Here is a 19,138-nt window from a genome sequence, read left to right on the forward strand (position 1 = left end):
TCATTTTTTCCCATAACATAACCATTGCGTCACAAGGTACGAGCGAGGCACCGGTACAGTCCAGACGCCCTCACGCTGGCTGGGAACGGTAGCTTTTACATCTGCAAGCGATGGCCGACGCTGAAAACGTTTCTCTAGTCGAGATGGCAGGCTTGCCCTTTTATGATCTCTTCCCGGTGGAATAAGAAATGCTTTTTGACATATCAGTGATGCCCATGGCAACACCGCCGCATCAACCACTGCCCAAGGCCACACACCTGAGAGATGAACCGTAAAACGGGTACGGCACGGGCTTTCTCCAACGCTGTTCTAGTGAGCTCCCGCGCTGGCGTCTTCACGGCCCGGTAAACAGTGCGTCAGTGAAATGCAATCAATTGCGACCACGCTCCCCGCTTTGAGCAGTCGAAATCAATAAGCTGACAGTGAAGATGTCTTTTTGTACGCCCCTTGAATAAACCGCCGGCCACATATTACGACTTGCAAACATTACAATTGGGTAGTCCTGACCGGCTCCCCCGGGCCCAAGCATAGAGCTAAGAGATGCTTACGGATTATCAACAGCAACTTGTGAACTGAAAAGCACAAGCACAAAACCTCACTAAGCATAAGCTTCAGAGTTAAGCACAATTTACTGACCTCTTTACCTTTCAAGGGTGATAAGGTTCGAACTGCACATGGGCACGCTTTACTGATAGCAGCATCCACACGTGGAGAACGGACCATTAGAAGCTCAGTTGAGTCACTTAAACATCTTGTTCCCTTTGCTGCTTCCTGCCGAGGTTATTGCTTGCAGAAGCCCTGGTGTTCACCATTACAGATTATTGATTTTGCTAATTGTGCTTAATGTAGAGCATGTCTTTTCCAAAGCGAAACTGAAAACATGGTGGCCGACTCTGAAGCGTGATGGAAGCAAGCCTATCTCACAATGTATAAAAGCTGTTGTCAGTGTTTTTAAATAAGGTGAGCTCTCCCAATGTATAAAAGCTGTAGTCTGTGTTTTTTAAATAAGGTGAGCTCAGGTAAAGCTTTGATGTATATTTATTTCATGTGCTCAAGCACCTACGAACTGTTTATGTCAGGAAATATTTATAGATGCTTCTCCAGTGAGCTATTGCCGTTCACAACTTTTGTGACATCACAAACCATAGTACCTAAAAGTGTAGGGGACTTTGACAACCATTTTCATGTTTCTGGCATTTTCTCCCAACAACTGCTAGTCGCGAGAATGGTGCATTTAGATTCTCAGCACTGAAATCTATCAATACAGGCAAACCTGTTTTTACCCTTTAGTGTCCCTTTAACAGAATAAAATTTTCCCATACATGAGCAAGTAGCTAAAACGTCTTCCTGGGAAGTAAATGAACTGGTAGACCTGTCTTGTGTACCAAAAACTTTATGGGACAGCCACTCCATTCTGGCAATAAAAGGTATGAATGGTCACCAAGTTACTATCAATGTCTCCAAGCACAATCAATGTGAGGCCAAGGCAACAGCTTTACATTAAAAAATTTAAGGCGAACAGCAGTGAGCGTACAGCAGCTATCTCCCACTGAAACCTCAAAACCTCACTAAGCATAAGCTTCAGAGTTAAGCACAATTTACTGACCCCTACCTACTGAGGGGTTCCGCATCCTCTTTAAGTAAGAAGCTTGTTCTGTACCGTACAGGTGAGTGAGATGAGGTGCCTTTCTTTACATTTCAGGTGTGTAAAAGACGTGCACAACATGGCAGTGATGAACTCGGGGTTCTAGGACCTTCTCCACTGAATGCTTCCAGCACACTGCCGCTGCACAAGCTCAACTGGAAGCTGCCCTTCGCACATCTCATAGTCATAATCCCACATCTAAGTCGACACCAGTTAAATTCTCTTCTGGCCTGATTTCTCGCATGACGTGGAACTGCGTGATCAACAAGAACGGTGACTATGATAGCATGAAATGTACAAAGCTACAGCAGAGAGCTCGTAATAACTAGCCCTTGCACAATAAAATAAAACGTTGTCCAAACACTGTGTAAAAGCCTATTTACATCTTGTACAAACAGGTGAGATCAGTGCTTCCACGCCCCTGCTTCCACACACTTGTGAGTGAAACAATAACATCACAATTCATAAATGAAGCGAACCTTGAGCCCACCAACAAATGACAACCATGCTCTAACAACACATGCCTGCTAACCCTAAACGGACGCACCAGCCACGGCTGCTCAACAGAGAATACTACTACCAGCACCGCACAACACCATCGACGTACAAACGCCAGCTACACGCCGTAAAGCAAACACACTTTCAACAAAAATACTGATAAAAGCTACTGGATGCCTAAAGCAAGACATCTTGAAAAACAAAATACGCCAATTACAACCCTTCGTGAGCAGCATGCTTAAAATTTGTAGGGCAAAATATAAAATGGTGGTCAGTTGTCTCCAGGTAGCACACGATGCAAAGTCCAAGCGCAGATCCCCTACAGCATGACGTGAAACATCCCAGCTTGCACTTCTCTATAGCTGAAACAAAAAGCACGATGCCAGCTTGTAGCCTCAAAAGCTTCGCAGGAAAACAGCCACTCGTGTTGTGCCAGAGAAAAATAGGGCAAGAGAGGCAGAAAGAAGGCGCTTTTTTGAAAGAGCAGAGAGCTTTTTTTGCCGTGTTTACAATCACCCACATAGGTACAGAGAATTGGGGATATAGGGGAAAAAATGGCCCTAGAAGAAGCTGGGCATGAGAGAAAAAAGAAAAATGGCACGGACTCGTCAGCCGATGATGGACTACCGTATTTACTCGCATAATGATCGCACTCGCGTAATGATCGCACCCCTAAAGTTCGTCATCAAAATATGACTTTTTTTTATTTCCCGCGAAATGATCGCACCCTGAACTTGCCGCCGCCATATGCCGTTGTGTGCCAAGTCTAGACGAAGATGATCCTGCTTACGTTAGTTTCTTCCTCTTTCAAAGCGGACATGGCTACGTTATTGCTGCGGACATGATGAAATTAGCGATATCGGCAAGCGTGTATGAGTTCATTATTGGTGCAGAAGAAACTCTCACTAAATGCACTTAATGTTAACACAAAACATAACAAAACGCGCATGGCTTGGTGCGTTGGCAGCCGTGTCTGGATGTCCCACACGCTGACAGCAGAAGCCACTTATTGGTCGACCTGGTCTCACCTCACAGCAAACTCGTTCACGACGCGTTCCGTAATAAAAACACTGCATTTTGCATCACTCGGTGGTCATTCGGTGGTCAGTGGATTTTTTATTATTTTTTAATCTGTTATGTTTATTATGTTCATGAGACTGATCGTAAACATTCCGACCTGCAACATGCATTTTCTGCACTAAAACTTTTTCCCGAAAAATTTACCTTGCGTAATGATCGCGAGGTAAACTTTGCATCATTTTTGGAAAAAAAAAGTGCGATCATTACGCGAGTAAATACGGTATTTTTTAGCTCGTGTACAGAAATTCACAATTTTCACAACACGGCCAATGTCTTCCAAACAGAAAAACAAATTTCTCAGAGCCTGGTGCTGCTTTGAGGGGCAAGTTCATGGTCCTAGAATAGCCTTTACAGTTGCTGGCCTTTGTTCTAGGCACTAAATGCCCTGAAGAAAGTGTGATCTTGGTGTCATATATGTCGCACATTATGAATTATGTTCAACTGTTTCCATAGAAGAACAATTGTCACTATAGGGGTCTGTTGTTAGTCCGAGGCGAACAATGTGATTGCTTCTGTATACAGTAGAACCTTGTTGATACATACATACAAAAAAAAAAAAAAAAAAAAAAAGCGAGGGAGACACATACTAGTATCTGGAAAAACGTATGATCCGCCGCAGTAAAAAAAATGCGATCAGAAGATGAACATGAGCATTTAATGGTCTTTTTCACTTGTACATGTCTGTCAACGTCTGCTGGCGCATGCTGCGGCCCTTTGGGAGCAAGAGCTCCTTTTCTAAACATTGCAGACTTTTGTCTGCACTGGGATTGTCCTTTGCGAAAAAGTAGCTCCGCACCTCTTCCAAGCCACAGAGGCGACACAGGCCACATATGCTCAGGCGGCTAATAAGCCTCAGCATATGTGGCTGCCGGAGACGCCACTTGTTCCCCCTCATCATCACTGCCATCTTCTTGGAGGCTTCATCCAGCACCGACGCTGCTTCATGGCCTGATTCCGGCATGATTTCTTCCAGGGTTAGCGTTTCACACATTAGGACGCCGTTATACAAGCGACGTTGGCTAAAGTCAGCTGCGTTACCGAGTGACTCCGGCAAGCCCAGCACTGTGGGAAAGCCATCACGGTGACCAAGGTGGCCCGACCAGCGCTTGGCGCCTGCTTATTGTGCCATGCCTGCTGAGCCTCGGTCCACACGCACGTAAGCACATTTTTTGTTCCCTGTAAAACGTATCATCCGGTAGTAGTTGGATAAAGTTTTTGAAATTTTGAACGTACTTCTCGGGAAATCGTATTATCCAGGAATATAGTAACCAGAAAAAAAAAATAAAATAAAATAATAAACACCATAACAATATGGGGCGCTTTTGGTGTTAACAATTGAGAGCGTAGTAACTGGGAAATCGTACGAACAGGGAGCATATGAACAGGTTCTACTGTATAGGGTATGCCTATCTGCCTGCATTCTTGTTCCCTTTCCACATAGAAATTTTGAAGGTTTTATAACGACTATCTGCAGACGCTAGCCAAATGTATTTCGAAGCGAGGGGGATCATGTCTTTTCTCTGGAATTACTGCACTCTTTTTCTCTTTAACATAACCAGGAGAAGAGCAGGAACCATGGGCCTGGCCAGCAATTCACGACTGCTGCGCAGAAGGGAACAGGTGCTGCTGTCGTTGCCCTAAAGAGCAGCAGCTGTTCCTGCTGCAACATTTCTTTTGTTGAGGGGCTGAGGGAAGTTTTATAACTAAGTTTATGACTAAGTAATTGCATGGAAATGCAAAAACAAAGGCAATCAAGCCCACCCTGAGGGCAAAAGAGACTGGTTGGGTCAGCTTTAAGGGCAAGCAAGGTGCCATGAGCCAGGCAATCCTCTGTGCCCTGGAGTGCAGGATTGTGCAATGCTTATGTGCAAGACGTGCAACACCTTGGCAGCAACTGACACGCACAGCTCGAATTTACTGTCTATGCCCCCAAGCAATGAAAGTCTCAAAATGCTCCCACTAAGAGCTGCAATGTAATAAAACACATTTAAACAAAAAAATGTGGGTAAATATGCAGATTCCATTTATGTGGCAGTCTGCTCTGAGCCTAGGTAAAAACATTTCAGCTATGCTAGGCCTTCAATGTTTGCCACAATCACATCTGAACTCCAAGCCACTGCGTCTAAGTTATCTATCCCCGCTTTGCCTCCATCTGCACCGTTATGTCTTTTAAACAACCGCCAACCCGTTGCGCATTACGCAGGCTCGTCATGCATCTAGTATACCCGCAGAGGTTTCCGTTCTCTTTTGGGGTGGCACTCACTTGAGTTGGCTGCTGAGCAGGTATCCCTCGACGGCAAACTTGACCTTGGGGATGTTGAGGGCGCTGTGGGCCCCCCGGCCCGTGATGATGCGCAGCGTCTGCTTCTTCTGCAGGCACCAGGACTCGCGCTTCTTGAGCTTCACAAAGTTCTTCAGCACCTGGATGGCCTCTTGCACGTGCAGCCCGTGCAGGTCCAGGCTGTTGTCGTCACACTGCGCATTCCTAGGGGGGACAGGGAGGGCCATTGATACTGTGTGCACGGATCGTTCCGGCAACACAGACACCCGAATGGACCTCTCTCCAGTGCCAGTCCTCCTAGCGGCCGCGAGGGGAACTAAAAATGGCAGTAAGGCACGCCCCAACGAAAGTCATGCTTTCGGAGAACTCACGCACAAAATATCCCCGTCCTGCAGTCCCTCCCGCGCACCCACCCGTCACCCGTAACGTTCACGTGAATGTCACGGTAGCAGGCGCACACTCCTGTGACTAACGTGCAGTGGTCGAAATGCCCCTTTTTCTTGATTTTTTTTCATTACTCCGTTACTCGCAGGCATGTGCTCGCAGTGCGGTCAGCCTCAAACGCTTTTGCCCCTTTCTTTAGAAAGCCCTTTTTTTGTGTGCACGTATGAGCCCACCACGAGCTGTTGAAAGAGAAAAAATAAAAACGTGCAGCACTCGACACCATAGCCGCTTCCCAAGCAGAAAGCTGAGGGGCGCCCTTTTGTTTTGCTTGCCGGAGGCAGCTGCCAAGCATGGTGGACCAGCAGCCCGCGCATGTGCAGATCGCTACTGGAAAAAGGTCCATTGCAGGGCCAGTGTCTAGGCAGGAGCCCGAAGAAGCATTTATAAAACACCCAAAGCACTTGTGCTTTTGCTCTTGCGAGCAGTATTAACGGAGCTGTTGCATTCCAGAAAAGTGTGCGTTTCTTCCCTTTTTTTACTGCACCTTCGTAGCCCAGTGCACATCGGGGAGCACTGGCTGGAGATAGCTTAGGCTGGCCTGACTCTGCACATGTCATTGTCTAATGCTCGGCTTGGGAGACTATTTCATACATCTCACCAAAGCCTTCAACAGGGTAGTAGTACCATCTGTTGTGCAAGCAAGAAAAGTCCAAAAATTTTCGAGATTTCCAGGCTGATCATGCAAGTCGTGCATGACATGGCCTTGTATGCACTTGAACAGTCTTCTGCAATGCCCTGGCAAACCTCTTCAATGTATGCAAAAACTACCGCATGCTATCAACCACACTTGGGTGGATTTCCGGCAGTCCCGTAGTTTGCTCCCGTGCAGTCTGATATTGCAGATTCAATTTGCACCTAGATCGGAGAAGTAAATGTTTGAATTTTATAAAATGTGTTGCAGACCTGCTGTGCGAAAACCAAATGCTGATAATAGCAGTTTGCGCTTTTGGAAATCTGGCCAGGTGGGAACGGAAAACTAGAATGCAAAAGACGATGAATTGCACCACACACTTACGAACGCACACTGGTAAGATATTTGGATATATGCCACCAACCCACAAAGGAACTGTGGGCCTTGGCAGCCCACACAATCCCCTTCCGCAAACGTGTGTGCTTGTCTTGCGACAAAATGTATCATAAAGTACCCTTAATAAAAGGTCTAAATAGACAAACATTATATCGCACACACAATCATGCTGCAGAAAACACTAATCAATAAAAATGTTGATGTTGGTGGAGAGCAGGCGGCGTGAGAAAGATACTTGCGCATTGCTGGAAGTACAGTGAACTCCAGACATGCACACACACCCACAAAAAAAACACCCAGGGATCTTTGCATAGTCGTATGCAAACATAGTGCTGATATGCACCCGCCGCGGTGGCCCAGTGGCTAAGGCGTTGCGCTGCTGAGCACGAGGTCGCAGGTGCGATCCCCGGCCGCGGCGGCCGCTTTTCTGATGGAGGCGAAAAGCAAAGACGCCCGTGTGTACGAGATTTCGACGCATGTTAAAGATCCCCAGGTGGTCAAAATTAATCCGGAGCCCTCCACTACGGCGCGCCTCATCGCCTGCGTTGCGTCGGCACGTTACACCCTACAATCAAATCAGCGATATGCAAATGTTGAAAAGATGGCAGGGATTTGAAATTAGTCCAGGAAAGCAATGGCAAGCTTTGCAGTGTAATGGTGTACTTTACAACTTGACAAGCTTACTGGCTATGTTCAAAACATGTTTTTGGACCCCCTTTTAGTTATGTGTGCGTGCTCCTTTAGTAATTCTATGTCCCAGGCAAAACAAGAATGATTAAAAAAAATGCTTGCCAGGAAATTTAACCGCAGGATGTTTACCAACACATGTGGTGACTGATTTTTAACAGGCGAGAGAGAGCTTTTGGCTTGCCGCTCCTGACACGCAAGAGCAGCTTGCCAGTGGCACGACCAGGGGCTATTATTGCACACTGGCCGGACAAGTAAAACGGCACGGCCGTTCCCTTACCTAAGCTGCAGTAGCTTCCACGAGGCACGTTCGTTTGCTTCCCTCATCTTCTCTGCATACGCTCGGCCCTAAACACACCCAGAGGTGGAGAATGAAGGTTGGCAGAGCTATGGGTTTTTAAAAACGTAAAACTAATGTCACGTAATAGCACACGTAAAACGAACAGCAACTGCAAAACACTATGCGGAAAATAAGAAAGAGCACAACACAGATGACCCATGAAAACTCGCATTTTTTTTTAAAACAAACTGGAAAAAAAAAAAGGCAAGGTAGGCTATTACCAGTGGCTGGAAATGATGTATACGAGAAAAATCAAGTGGGCAGTGGTAGCAGCAGCTGCTGCTTTTCAATGCGCATCGTGGGAAGCACATTTTGTATCATAATTTCCACACCAGATATGCCACAAAACAAAGTTATATGCAATGCATTGAAAAGCTGGAGATCGCATTGCTAACTGCCAAGATGTGCCAACATGCGGCAAGGCACCGTCCTATCTTTTCATTAGAATAGAACATCTGATGGGATCAAAGGCATGAGAGGTTGTAGCAGAGCTTGCCTGCAGAAATAAAAAGTAAACAAGGAAGGTTGTAAGGGGGCCAGCAATTGTTAATGAGCAAGAGCTTAAACAGAGTATTACACACGGCTTTTGTGAGAACATCGAGTTGGAGTACATCGAGTGATTATATCAGAATTTCATTAAAAAACCTTATTGTCTTCTGTTTTTTTAGTAAGATAAAAAAAAACGATAGGGGTACGTACTAGCAAGTACGCATTTCAAGCTATTTTTATTTTTAAAAAGTCTCTGAGTAAAAAGTTCTATAAGCTCTACAAGTGTCATAGGCACCTGTAGTACTTGTACCCTTGCAATCTGTTTCATTAGATTTCAAGATGCCAAAACGTTGCTGCTTATGTGAATAATTTTGAGACCTGTGGTGGCTACTACTGCAGCAATAGCAATGGTGCAACATTGAACCAAAGTCAAATATGGTTTTGACGCGTCAAAGCTACACCTGGAGAGGCACTCAGAGTTTTGTCCATTTCAAAGTGTCCATTCACTTCAAGCAAGCTATGACTGGATGAGGGCGTACAAAATGGATGTGACAAAAACAAGCAAAGTGGGGCTCTTGGTTTCTGTGCAAGTCAGCGGACCAGCAACCGGAACTGTGTCAAGACTTGAAACGGACACAAAATGGACACAACTTAGAACTCTGCCCCTTGGCCACATCCTTAAATGTACCGAAATCTTGCACATATACAACCACATTGAAGCAATGTTTGAAAACCAATTAAATGCCAATATTAGGATGTGGCTTACCGCTGCTTGATATTTTCCTGCAGTTTCAGTGCTGTTACGGTCCTTAGGGGTGCTCACAACTCCTGGTATGTGATCTCTAGCTTCTTTCGAAGAGATGCCTGTGCTTCGTGCGACATTAAATTTATCCAGCTTCAGCTGGCGTGTTGAAATACAATCTTCCAGGTATAACTTCAACAGAAACTGTTTGGCATAAAATACATTTACAGTAAAACCTCGTTACACGAAACACTTGGTTATAAGAGACGTTTGAATGAAAGCGGTTTGGTTGGTTTTCCTATGTTCGCCATGTTAGCAACATTGCATACAGGAGACCTTGGTTACAAGAGACACGTTTTTTGGTTCCCTTGAGTGTCTCTTGTAATGAGGTTTTACTGTACTGCCACTTGTGCACTTTCTTAAGGCCAGGTATTCTTTAAGCTTCTTGTGGCTTTGCAGTACCACCTCGCAGAGACTTTGGACAGTGAAACACCGACTCGCTGATGTCGAAAACCGGTGAACAAACACTCCTGTGCCTATTTGACTCTTTGGTTGCTTGAGAAAGCACACTGCTTTTATTGGGTGGCCATAAATGTCTATGCCACATCATCGCAAGAACCAAAAACCCGTTGATTTTGAGCACGGAGGAAAATTCCACGTGTAGCATGCATGTATAGTACATACTGACAGTGGCAAGCCAACATGGAAAACTCCCATTGAAGACCTCTCCTGGTCACAGGAGAATCGTGAGCTATGCGGGATGGATTACTTTTCGTAGTCGCAGCCCACCCAGATATAGTTCTTGGCAACTCTCCACTTATTGCAGCATTGTCTACTCAAGAGCTACTGTGAAAGCATGCAGTTCAATGTGGCTACCAGGTTTAGGACTTTGCCATGGTGATTTCACGTGCGTAAACTGCTATTTTTATATAATTGGGACAAAAAAAATAATGAGTTCAGATGGCTTTTAAGGGCCAACTGCTCACAAACCATGCAGAAAAGGCAAACTATCGAAGTGAAAGGAAAGAGGCCTGAATACCTGCGCATTTTTTTTGGTTTCCAGGATAGATTCAAGCATAGGTTTATTGCATCCGTTTGTCTTGGGCATTTTGCTGCACATTTGAGGCAGCTTTCACGTACAACGGAATTACCACCCATTACCGCCTCTCTCCCCCAGCATACACACAACTCACCATCCAGAAAGAACACACATGGCGTCTTTTACAGACGAACACATTTCCCAGTCCCGCTAAATTACACCTAATTCAGCCAGCCCTATACCTTTCACCTGACTGTACTGCCTGCCAGTCCCTCGGCACCCTTCAGCCCCTTATGTGGGGACGACCGAGAGATCCTCATCTGAAAATAACCACATGCGAGCAGTGGGAGGAGGCGTTGCGCTGCCCAGACCAGGAGGCTCAAGCTTCACTGGTCGCCGCCAAAACGGCGGCCACCATCGTCAACTAACTCTGCTCCCAAATAAACGTGTTTCTTCTTCTTCAACTCAGTCCACACAACTCAACTCACTTTGTGCTTACTGTCTCAAGTTTGACATGTGCAAAAAAATATGCATCAAATTAAGTTCCGAGAAGTTCAGTTCATGCTATTAAGCAGCCATATCTGAGACGCTTGTGGCGTTTGAAGGTACCGCTAAATATCTCACTTTTTACTAGATATAGTTCAGGGACAGAAGTAATTCCTGTAACTGCACAGTACATGCACAGCCACATTTTTCATTGCCAAGAGAAAAAGAAAAACAATGTGGTTGGTTTTTTTTCTACAGTTGTCTTTCTGAAAGCAACAATGAGCAGAACAATAAATGGGTCAGAAGCATGCATAAGGTCCACTTGTGTCATTTGTAGATTTATTTATAACTAGTGAGAAAAGGGAATGAGAATTTTTACATTTAGCACTGGTACTTTATTCCACTGCCCCAATAAACTTCCCACTCACATAAATGCAGACACTTCGAGTAGAACAGCCAGTGCAACCTGGCCTCCAGGGGCAATTTCAATCAGCAATACAAACGGATGGCCTCTTAAGGTACCGAAACACTAGAAAGGCCGCCGCGGCAGCTACACCAGCAGCAAACAGAGAGCCCACGTGCTCACTTACTAAGGACACTACTCGCTTTTTTACCACCTCGTACTTTCTGGGGGCACCTGCAAAGAAAGCTGCCCCGTGCCAGTTGAAGGCCCTCCCCCGCACCTGCTGTGAGTAGAAAGCGGCCACTGTCTTCATGCCCCGATGGTAGGCTTCCTTGGCCTTGCGGAACGACTCCTGCCGCATGTGGTAGTGGACGGTGGCTTCTCGTCGAATCACGTCGTAGTCGCCCACCAGCCGCAGTCGGTCGTACATGTCTTCGTGGCCCTCCACCACGGGCTGCCACGTCATGTCCTCAGTCTCCTCATCCTGTGTGGGAACGCCAAGCACAGTTGCACTTACTACAGGCTGCACGGGAAGCTGCTACATTTTACACCAGAGTTTATGCCTGCTTCACTTGCCACCACTAATCAATGCTCACTCTTTACACCCAAGGAATCACCACAGCGTGCATGTGAGCAACACAAGTTGCAAAGGTGCACACTTGTTGCGACGAACATCCAGAATGTACACAGACTCGACACTAAACAAACGCACAAAGCCTCATGAATAAACTTCCTGTGAAACTGCCTTTCTGATGGAGGCGCAAAGCGAAAACGCTTGCGTGCTGAGATTTCGGCGCACATTAAAGAACCCCAGGTGGTCAAAATTAATCCGGAGCCCTCCACTATGGTGCACCTCACAGCCCGGGGTATAGCTTCGGCGCATTAAAAGAGCCATGAAGACAAAACACAAGTTTGGTTCATTCGAAAGGTTGCCTCGTTAGAGTCATACTGACACCACTTTTAACATACTCTTCACTCAAATAAGCTATATAATTAGGGAAAAAGGGAACGGCCATGCGACCCACTAGCCTAACGCATTTCCCACAACAGAACCTATGATGTCATATGAGCCCAGCTGTGCGATTGGCTGAAGCCGGCAAAAGCAAACGCAATTTAGGCAGAGCTTATAAGCTTGCCGAACGAGCTATTTGCACCTAAATGCAATGCATATCCATTTTACAGCAGTAAGAATGGTGCGGTAAACAACAAAAGTTATGAAAATACACATAAACATAGAGGTACCGATGTGCACTGCTGTTGGTACTGGGTGCACTATGCTTGTTTTAGCTGCACAGCAGTCCGTCGCTTTGGAGTTGTCTTATATGATGCTGGCTGATTGGCGTAAGCGACGCTGCTTTACGTGACCCTGTTTGTCAAGCATACCCCATGTTTCACGAAGCGATTACTTCCTACCGTAACAAAAACAAGCCAGGTGTAAATACGGTCAAAAACAAGGCAACGGCGGAGTGCTGAGTATGCTAGCGCCATCTGTGAGGTTTGAAGGCAAGCAAGGCTGCAGAGCCCAATGGCGCAGTGGAAGTTTGTACTATACGCGCCGTTATGACTTCATTGTAGACGTCACCAAAACACACGATTTGGCAGGAGAATCAAAATGTTATTCTAAATTGATTAATTTCTCAGTGAATACGCACAAGTGCTGGGGACGCTATAAAACACGAAATCTTTCAAATAAAACAAACTTGTATTTTGTCTTCATGGCTCCCATAAGCCACACAATCAATCAAAACTTCCAATGAAACAGTGCTTGGCCTGTTATGATAAAAAGAAAGTACTTTTGGCCATGTTGCCTTATGGCCCCCACACATACAAGTGACCTTGCACTTGCAATAAAATTCATGCAGAGAAGGGAAAACTTGTGCACGAAAAGGGGGCGACTGAAAGTGACATTACCGGCTGCATGCTTTCCATCTGGACCAGCTCAACAATCTGCTTTTCGTAGTTTTCATCACTATTCTCGTCCGAGGCCATTCCCAACGTCTCATTGATGGTCGAGACAGACTGGATCAGTGAATAACTGCAGGCACATGGAAAATGAAAAGCAGTGATTGTTTACTTCTTTCTTTAGACAGAAGCCAAGTAGATTATAACTTACTTGTTTGCTACAAAGATCTCGTCTAATGCCTGTCTATCCACACCTGGGAAGCGCTCGTAAAGCTGCTTGTGCTTAAGCTTGGTAGCCATGTCCATGTAAGCATTGCTTTTTGTCTGAAAAATAAACAGAGGGTACTTCGTCTTAAAAAATGGCATTTTGCAAATCCCACAGCACATCGCCAACAGACCAGCCAGGCAAACGCGCTTCTAATCTTGCTCCTGAAAGTGAAGGCAAGGTGTAGCAGCACGTACCCAGTCCTTCCGTTTCTCTTCCAAGGCCGCCTCCATTTCCATGATTTCCCGAAAACTCATTTCGCTGGGCGGTTTGTTCCAGCGTGGGTCATCGTTCAGCGCGGGTGGCGGCGGAGCTATGACAGGGCCATTTTCAGGAGCATTTTCCCTCGAGCTGCCCTCACCCCCGAACTGCAGGCTCTGCAGTTCATCTGCAAAAACACCAAACACTGCATTTGCGTTCGCACACGAGGACATTTATTGCAGAGTGTGCTCACATTTGCAACAGCTATGAATCGTTGGGCGCATATGTAGTAACAGTCTCCCATTGTCTGCATCCAAATTTTGGTTACAAATAATGAGCGAGTGGTACGCTAGCAACTACATAACTGCGAGTTGTATGTGTGATTGGGACATCACTGATGTGTTCAATAAAAAATAAATGCTGACACTGCTGTGCTTTCTTTCCCTAGCAATTGGCTGTGGGGCTTGTGAAACTACAACATGCAGCATTTTTTTGCAACAGACTGCCTCCTCATGATTATGGTTAGCTGTTCAGGAGAAGCAATCCTAGCCAGCTCAGAAATGAAGGCTACTTGGCAGTACCATGTTATGAGTCATTGGATGCAACTCTTGTGCACACCAAAACAGTCAGTATTTTTCTTCTTTGGTGTTTGTATTTCCAAATGTTTAAAATCCAACAGATGAGAATGCCTGAGCCATTATATGCCATGATGCTGAGCAGTTACGTCAAGGGAACGGACATTAAACCAACCTTCACAGGGGTCGGCTGCCATCTTCAACATCTCTTCCTCTTCCTTCGACATTGCCTGCCTCAAGGTGTCCATCCAAAGCTGGTGAAGTTGCTTGGCAAGCTCGCAGGTCACTGTCACGCTGAGGTCAGCAGTTCTGAAAGCATCTACACAAAAGTGCCACATGAGTACAACATTGCGCGGGACACTTGAAAGCACAATAGGAATTCTCCTTACCGAGGGACACATGCAGTCCTTCTGATCCAAAAGCCTCGACAAGCTGACACGCAAACGAATGGTCCAGCTGAAGAGTGAACTCTCGGTCAGCATTCGCCGGATTCAGCTGCTGGGGGTTCATGGAGTGTGTTCCTGCTGTTGCCTCAATCGGTGCTTTCACAACACACTGGGCATCTGGTTCCATTTGAGGCACTTGTTTAATAAGCTTCTCTTTACTAGTAGTTGCCAGTGTCAGTGCAACACCGGGCTCACGTCGTTCACTAGTTGCACTTGAACTGCTATTTTCACCTCCTTCGCACTCCTCCTTGATGACAAGTGGTTGAAGGTCACAGGAGACATCAGTGTCCAGAAGCAAATCAGCGGCCCATATGTGGTCTCCGTGACAGTGCTGAAAGATGTCCTCCAAGTCCGGAGGCTTCACCGTTGGCATGCACTGCTGAAGCAGCGAGAGCCTGCTTGCATAGTCCAAGTCATCTGCTGGAAGGTCATCTGTGTCCGTGCTTCGGTTCAGTGTGTTTGGCTTACAGGCCGGGGGAAGGCGTGCGGACGATTCCTCCGGCGCCACTGGCACAGAGTCCGAGGCGACAACCACTGCAAACTCGTCCGATTCACCACGGAGGACTTTCCTCACCACTGCAACATCTGCCGGGTCAGTGAAGCTTGATGCATCTACGTATGCACACTGCGGCCCACTGTCCGCCGCCTGTTCAGGTTCAATGGGTTCGTAAAGATTAAACTCTGGAAGGGTCCATGTACTACTGCGAACAACTTTTTCCAGTCCGAAAATAGGGCCACGAGCTGAGAAGTGGTTGTGCCTAGAGCTTTCAGCAACCCTGGGAACAGTGTGCGAAGCTTCTCTCGGCGTGCTTGCAGTAGGGCTGTCGTCACACAGCCCCTTGGAGCCCTTTTTGGACCTCTGAGGAGATCTTTGTTCTTTTGGCCCTGTTGTACCACCACTGTTGTGTTCCTCCGTTGGTTCCCATGGGACAGTAAAGTCTGCTGGTGTTGCTTCAATGACTGGAGCGCTGTCATCTCGTGCGGGGGCAACACGATGCCTTGGAGACCCTCTTGGTGGCTTGGGCACGTCCACAGCCCCTTCCTCGGTGCTGTACAGTTCAACCTCAGCTTCTGAGATCGCGACTGCAGGCTTTGGCACCTCTGTAGCCTGCTCTGTATCCTTGTCTGTACACGGCTGAGGTTCAGCGTTAGCTTGAAATGTTGAAACTGTTGATTCTAGGTCATTTTCTACAGCACTCGTGTCAGGTGCAGGACTTGTGCTGTTTTCCTGGTCCGAGACATCACACTCTTCCAGTATGGTGCCACCCAGAGGACCATCTGTCTGTGCACACGGTGACAGGCACTTGCGGGCGGACCAGAGGAAGTCGTCGTCACGTTCTGTCACATCTTCCCAGTCATTGGCATCGTGGCCAGATGACCAAGAATCCGAGTTTTGACGACTTCTGCTCCCAGACTCTTCACTATCATTTTGGACAAGTGCCATTAAATCTCCCAAGCTTATAGTTTCTTTCAGAGCAGCAACGGATACCTTATCGGATGATGATGATGTACTAGGATTTTGTGAGACCAATGGCTCTGACATTGCTTTCTCAACTGTCCCACAAGAATTATTAGCACATCCTTCCCTTATATCTAAACCCGAATCAGCCAACGAGCCTGATAAATTGGGAGATACCCCGAAGCTCTGACACAAAGATTCACCCGTAACATTGCGGTCATATCGCTCCAACATTGAGTCTATAGTTTGTCTGTGAACACCATGCACATTCTTTTGTGCCAACTGCCTCGCATCAAACTTCCAGGGAGTGTCGGGCTCTAGCACGCACACGTGGTACTTCGACCTCAATGCAAATGCGACGTAGGGCATCATTTCCCACACTTCCACATTTGTATTGTCTATAATGACAGGCGAGCGGCCCTCCTGCATGGCCTGCCTGGCCCTCCTCTTGTTCCACTCATGGGCTTCGGAAAGGCGTGCCTTGTCAAAGCTGTACCTGCCATCCCGGTAGAAAAAATGGTCCGCACTCAGGACGACGCCAGTGGCACCACGCATCTTGAGTGCCAATGTGGTCTTGCCACTGCCCGGCAGGCCTCTCATCAGAACGAGCACGCGCTGCCCCCGCGCCATCAAGTCATAAATGTGCTGCTGCTCCCTCGCCGAAGCGGACAAGACGTCAGACTTGCTGCGACCCGGTGGTGGCGTGATGTTGAAGCCGAGTTCACAGCCAGAGCCCAGCAGCTTGCTCCATGCAAGTGGGGGATCTGCACGAGGAGTTTGCAAGACCTCGAGGCACCGTTTGTCGGCAAGCTGGCTTGGCACAAAAGGCGGAGCATCCACAAAGAGCGCCAGGTCCGAGGAAGAAGCCAATGCCCCATCCATGCCTAGCAGGCTCTCGCGCTCGCTGTCCTCACTAGACTTGTGAACTTCGGCTTCGGAGGTGACGATGTTCTCTCCTGCAGCCAGGCTCTCGCTGCTGGTTGACATGTTGCTCGGCTGAGCCAGATGCTCAACGCCTGTTTCCGGTGGCAGCAGTGTGAAGAGTGCTTCCAGGGCATTGTTCACTGAAAAGGCAAATGGGTGACAACATGTAGGAGCTTACACAACGGCGAATTTGCGTCGATTGAAGGCTTTTACAGCTTTTTCAGAGTCACTGGGTATTAAAGTTAACACAATACTTTTCGGGATTGCAGGCTTATTCTTCCTGATGAAAATAGACCGTCGGCGCACTCTATCCAGTCACCAAACAGCATTAAGAATTCAATAATACAAGGCAGGATCGCAGATCAAGAATCAAAGATACAGCCTACATCCTCAACGGTCGTAGTAACAGGCAACTGCCACAAAGCTCGGAATCATTACGGGTTGCACAGAGTGCATCCGATGAGGTCTCTCAGAGTGCACTTCAATTGGCACCCAATGAAACCATCATTAAATCGTACAAGTCAATTCAGATAAGCAGGCCACTGCCAGAAAATACTGACACGCCATGCGTGATAACAGTACACAAACAAAACACTAGAAGGTCATTGGAAGTCCTTTTTGGGTGACACATCATTACAGCAAGTTTGTGCAGCAAACTTTCGCATGCGCAATCAGTAAAGACATTAGTAAGAGTTTTTCTCACCGTTAAACTCGCATTCGACGAGCACCATATGTATAACATCAGCGTCAAGCTTGCCCTGGAACATTTCCTGAATGTTGCGGAGGCACTCGGCAGGGTGGATGTCTTCACCAATGGCGAAAGTGTTGCGAATGATGCCGTCAGGTAGAATCGCATCACCGAACGGTTGGGGGCTTTCAGGCCTTTCTAGTGCGCTGGGGCCAGAAGCAGCATCCGCAGCAGACCGCTGGAGCATGCGTTTCTTGCGAGGCATGACCACAGTGTGTTGAGCAATGTCCTCTCGCTACGTGTGCGGGTACCTGAGGTACGCGTTTTGCTCGGAGAAAAACACTCTGAAACAGGAAGTGCTGTAGATTAACGCATGGGCCATTTTCCTGAGCGAAGTGCCAGATGAGCAGGTTGCAATTTTGCAGTTCACCATAACTCGCCTCATCGCATGTTATGAAGCGGCCGATTTTCTACTGACGTTACTCGCGCGGCGGCGGGAAAGAAAATGTGGAGCATCGCATTTACGTTGATGCAAACAAAAGTTGAATATAGCTGAAAACATGAATACATTTATATCTTAATTGGGGCAACTGCACGTATTATTTTAATTTTGAATGTAGTAAATTTCGTTTGTTTTTGTATAAAAGCCTATTACTTGCCGAACCACCCTGTGACTTCTTCAATCATGCTCGTGATGTGCACGGAGCAGGTGAATTGAATAGAATGGCCTGAATTACAATTAAATGAACGAACATTCAGCAGAATAATTTGGCTAAATATCCATGCAGGACACGCAGAAGGTAGGCTTTGAGTTTGGTCGTGCCAAAAGGAGCGTAGGTCACTAAATACGTCTGTTCGCTACTCGATTTGATGTTGAGCGGTTTGTGATCGTAGCCTGGTGTTTCATTTTTGGTGAACATTTCTGTGTGTAAATCTGTCACTGACGAGCAAAGTTGCAGGTTTTGTCAACTTCCTCACGCGTCATCACGCATTCTGTAACACGCTATACCTTTTATTTTGCAAAGAAAGCTTTAGCCTGCTATGTTCTGAGCGGTGCGTCTTTGTAGAGTTGCGTCAGTGGCCGCCTAGCACTGTAGTGTCTGCGCTTTGAAATTATTTGTTATAGATAACTTCGGTGTAACGAATTGTCTCTACAAAAGGCCGACATGTCACATTAATTGTGCCCTTTACATGTCGGCGTAGGAGTTATGCGCAGGAACGCCCTTGGCACGCAGCTTGGGTGATGTCCGGCGTTTGCACCTCGCGTGTGTGCAAAACTCTCGAGATGCTGTTGTAGCTGTGTGCGTTACTCATACTTCTCGTTTTAGCCGATTTTCGTTACGTGTCTCGTTTCGTCTGAGTGCTCCAGCTCATTTTGCGAAATGTTTTGTTTTATTTTTTTTCCCGGTACAAAATGGCTCTCGAGGGAGCTGCGATATGAGCGTCAGTATTCGATCGGGCAACCCTTTTGTCCTAACCAGCCGTCGCAGTGCGTTTGTTGTGGGCCGCAACCTTAG

At 46.9% G+C, this 19,138-nt stretch overlaps 2 protein-coding genes across 4 annotated transcripts in view; one reads left to right on the forward strand and one right to left on the reverse strand.

The window, feature by feature from the left end:
• LOC144174055 (uncharacterized) overlaps window positions 1-2,006 on the forward strand; it is a 22,618-nt gene extending 20,612 nt beyond the window's left edge. For both annotated transcript variants that reach the window (XM_077702472.1, XM_077702473.1), the window contains exon 8: window positions 1,703-2,006. In XM_077702472.1, the coding sequence (XP_077558598.1) occupies window positions 1,703-1,751 (49 nt within the window). In that variant the 3' untranslated portion in view covers window positions 1,752-2,006. The remainder of the gene's footprint in view (window positions 1-1,702) is intronic.
• Window positions 1-18,129, reverse strand: part of LOC144174051 (NEDD4-binding protein 2-like) — a 20,898-nt gene extending 2,769 nt beyond the window's left edge. Inside the window, exons 1-10 of one of the 2 annotated variants that reach the window (XM_077702468.1) lie at window positions 17,637-18,129; window positions 14,494-17,073; window positions 14,280-14,423; window positions 13,526-13,716; window positions 13,275-13,387; window positions 13,073-13,196; window positions 11,442-11,645; window positions 7,943-8,010; window positions 5,487-5,708; window positions 1-2,505 (exon numbers count right to left, since the gene is read on the reverse strand). The exon at window positions 1-2,505 is cut by the window's left edge and continues 2,769 nt beyond it. In XM_077702468.1, coding sequence (XP_077558594.1) covers window positions 2,463-2,505; window positions 5,487-5,708; window positions 7,943-8,010; window positions 11,442-11,645; window positions 13,073-13,196; window positions 13,275-13,387; window positions 13,526-13,716; window positions 14,280-14,423; window positions 14,494-17,073; window positions 17,637-17,886 — 3,939 coding nt within the window. In that variant the 5' untranslated portion in view covers window positions 17,887-18,129 and the 3' untranslated portion in view covers window positions 1-2,462. Of the gene's footprint in view, window positions 2,506-5,486; window positions 5,709-7,942; window positions 8,050-11,441; window positions 11,646-13,072; window positions 13,197-13,274; window positions 13,388-13,525; window positions 13,717-14,279; window positions 14,424-14,493; window positions 17,074-17,636 lie in introns of those variants that run through there. The other variant, XM_077702469.1, reaches the window with a different exon arrangement.
• Window positions 18,130-19,138: the final 1,009 nt, after the last annotated feature.

This window comes from Haemaphysalis longicornis, unplaced genomic scaffold, assembly GCF_048455015.1.
Source record: "Haemaphysalis longicornis isolate Haplotype H1 unplaced genomic scaffold, Haemaphysalis longicornis Haplotype H1 scaffold_3, whole genome shotgun sequence".
Classification (NCBI taxonomy): domain Eukaryota; kingdom Metazoa; phylum Arthropoda; class Arachnida; order Ixodida; family Ixodidae; genus Haemaphysalis; species Haemaphysalis longicornis.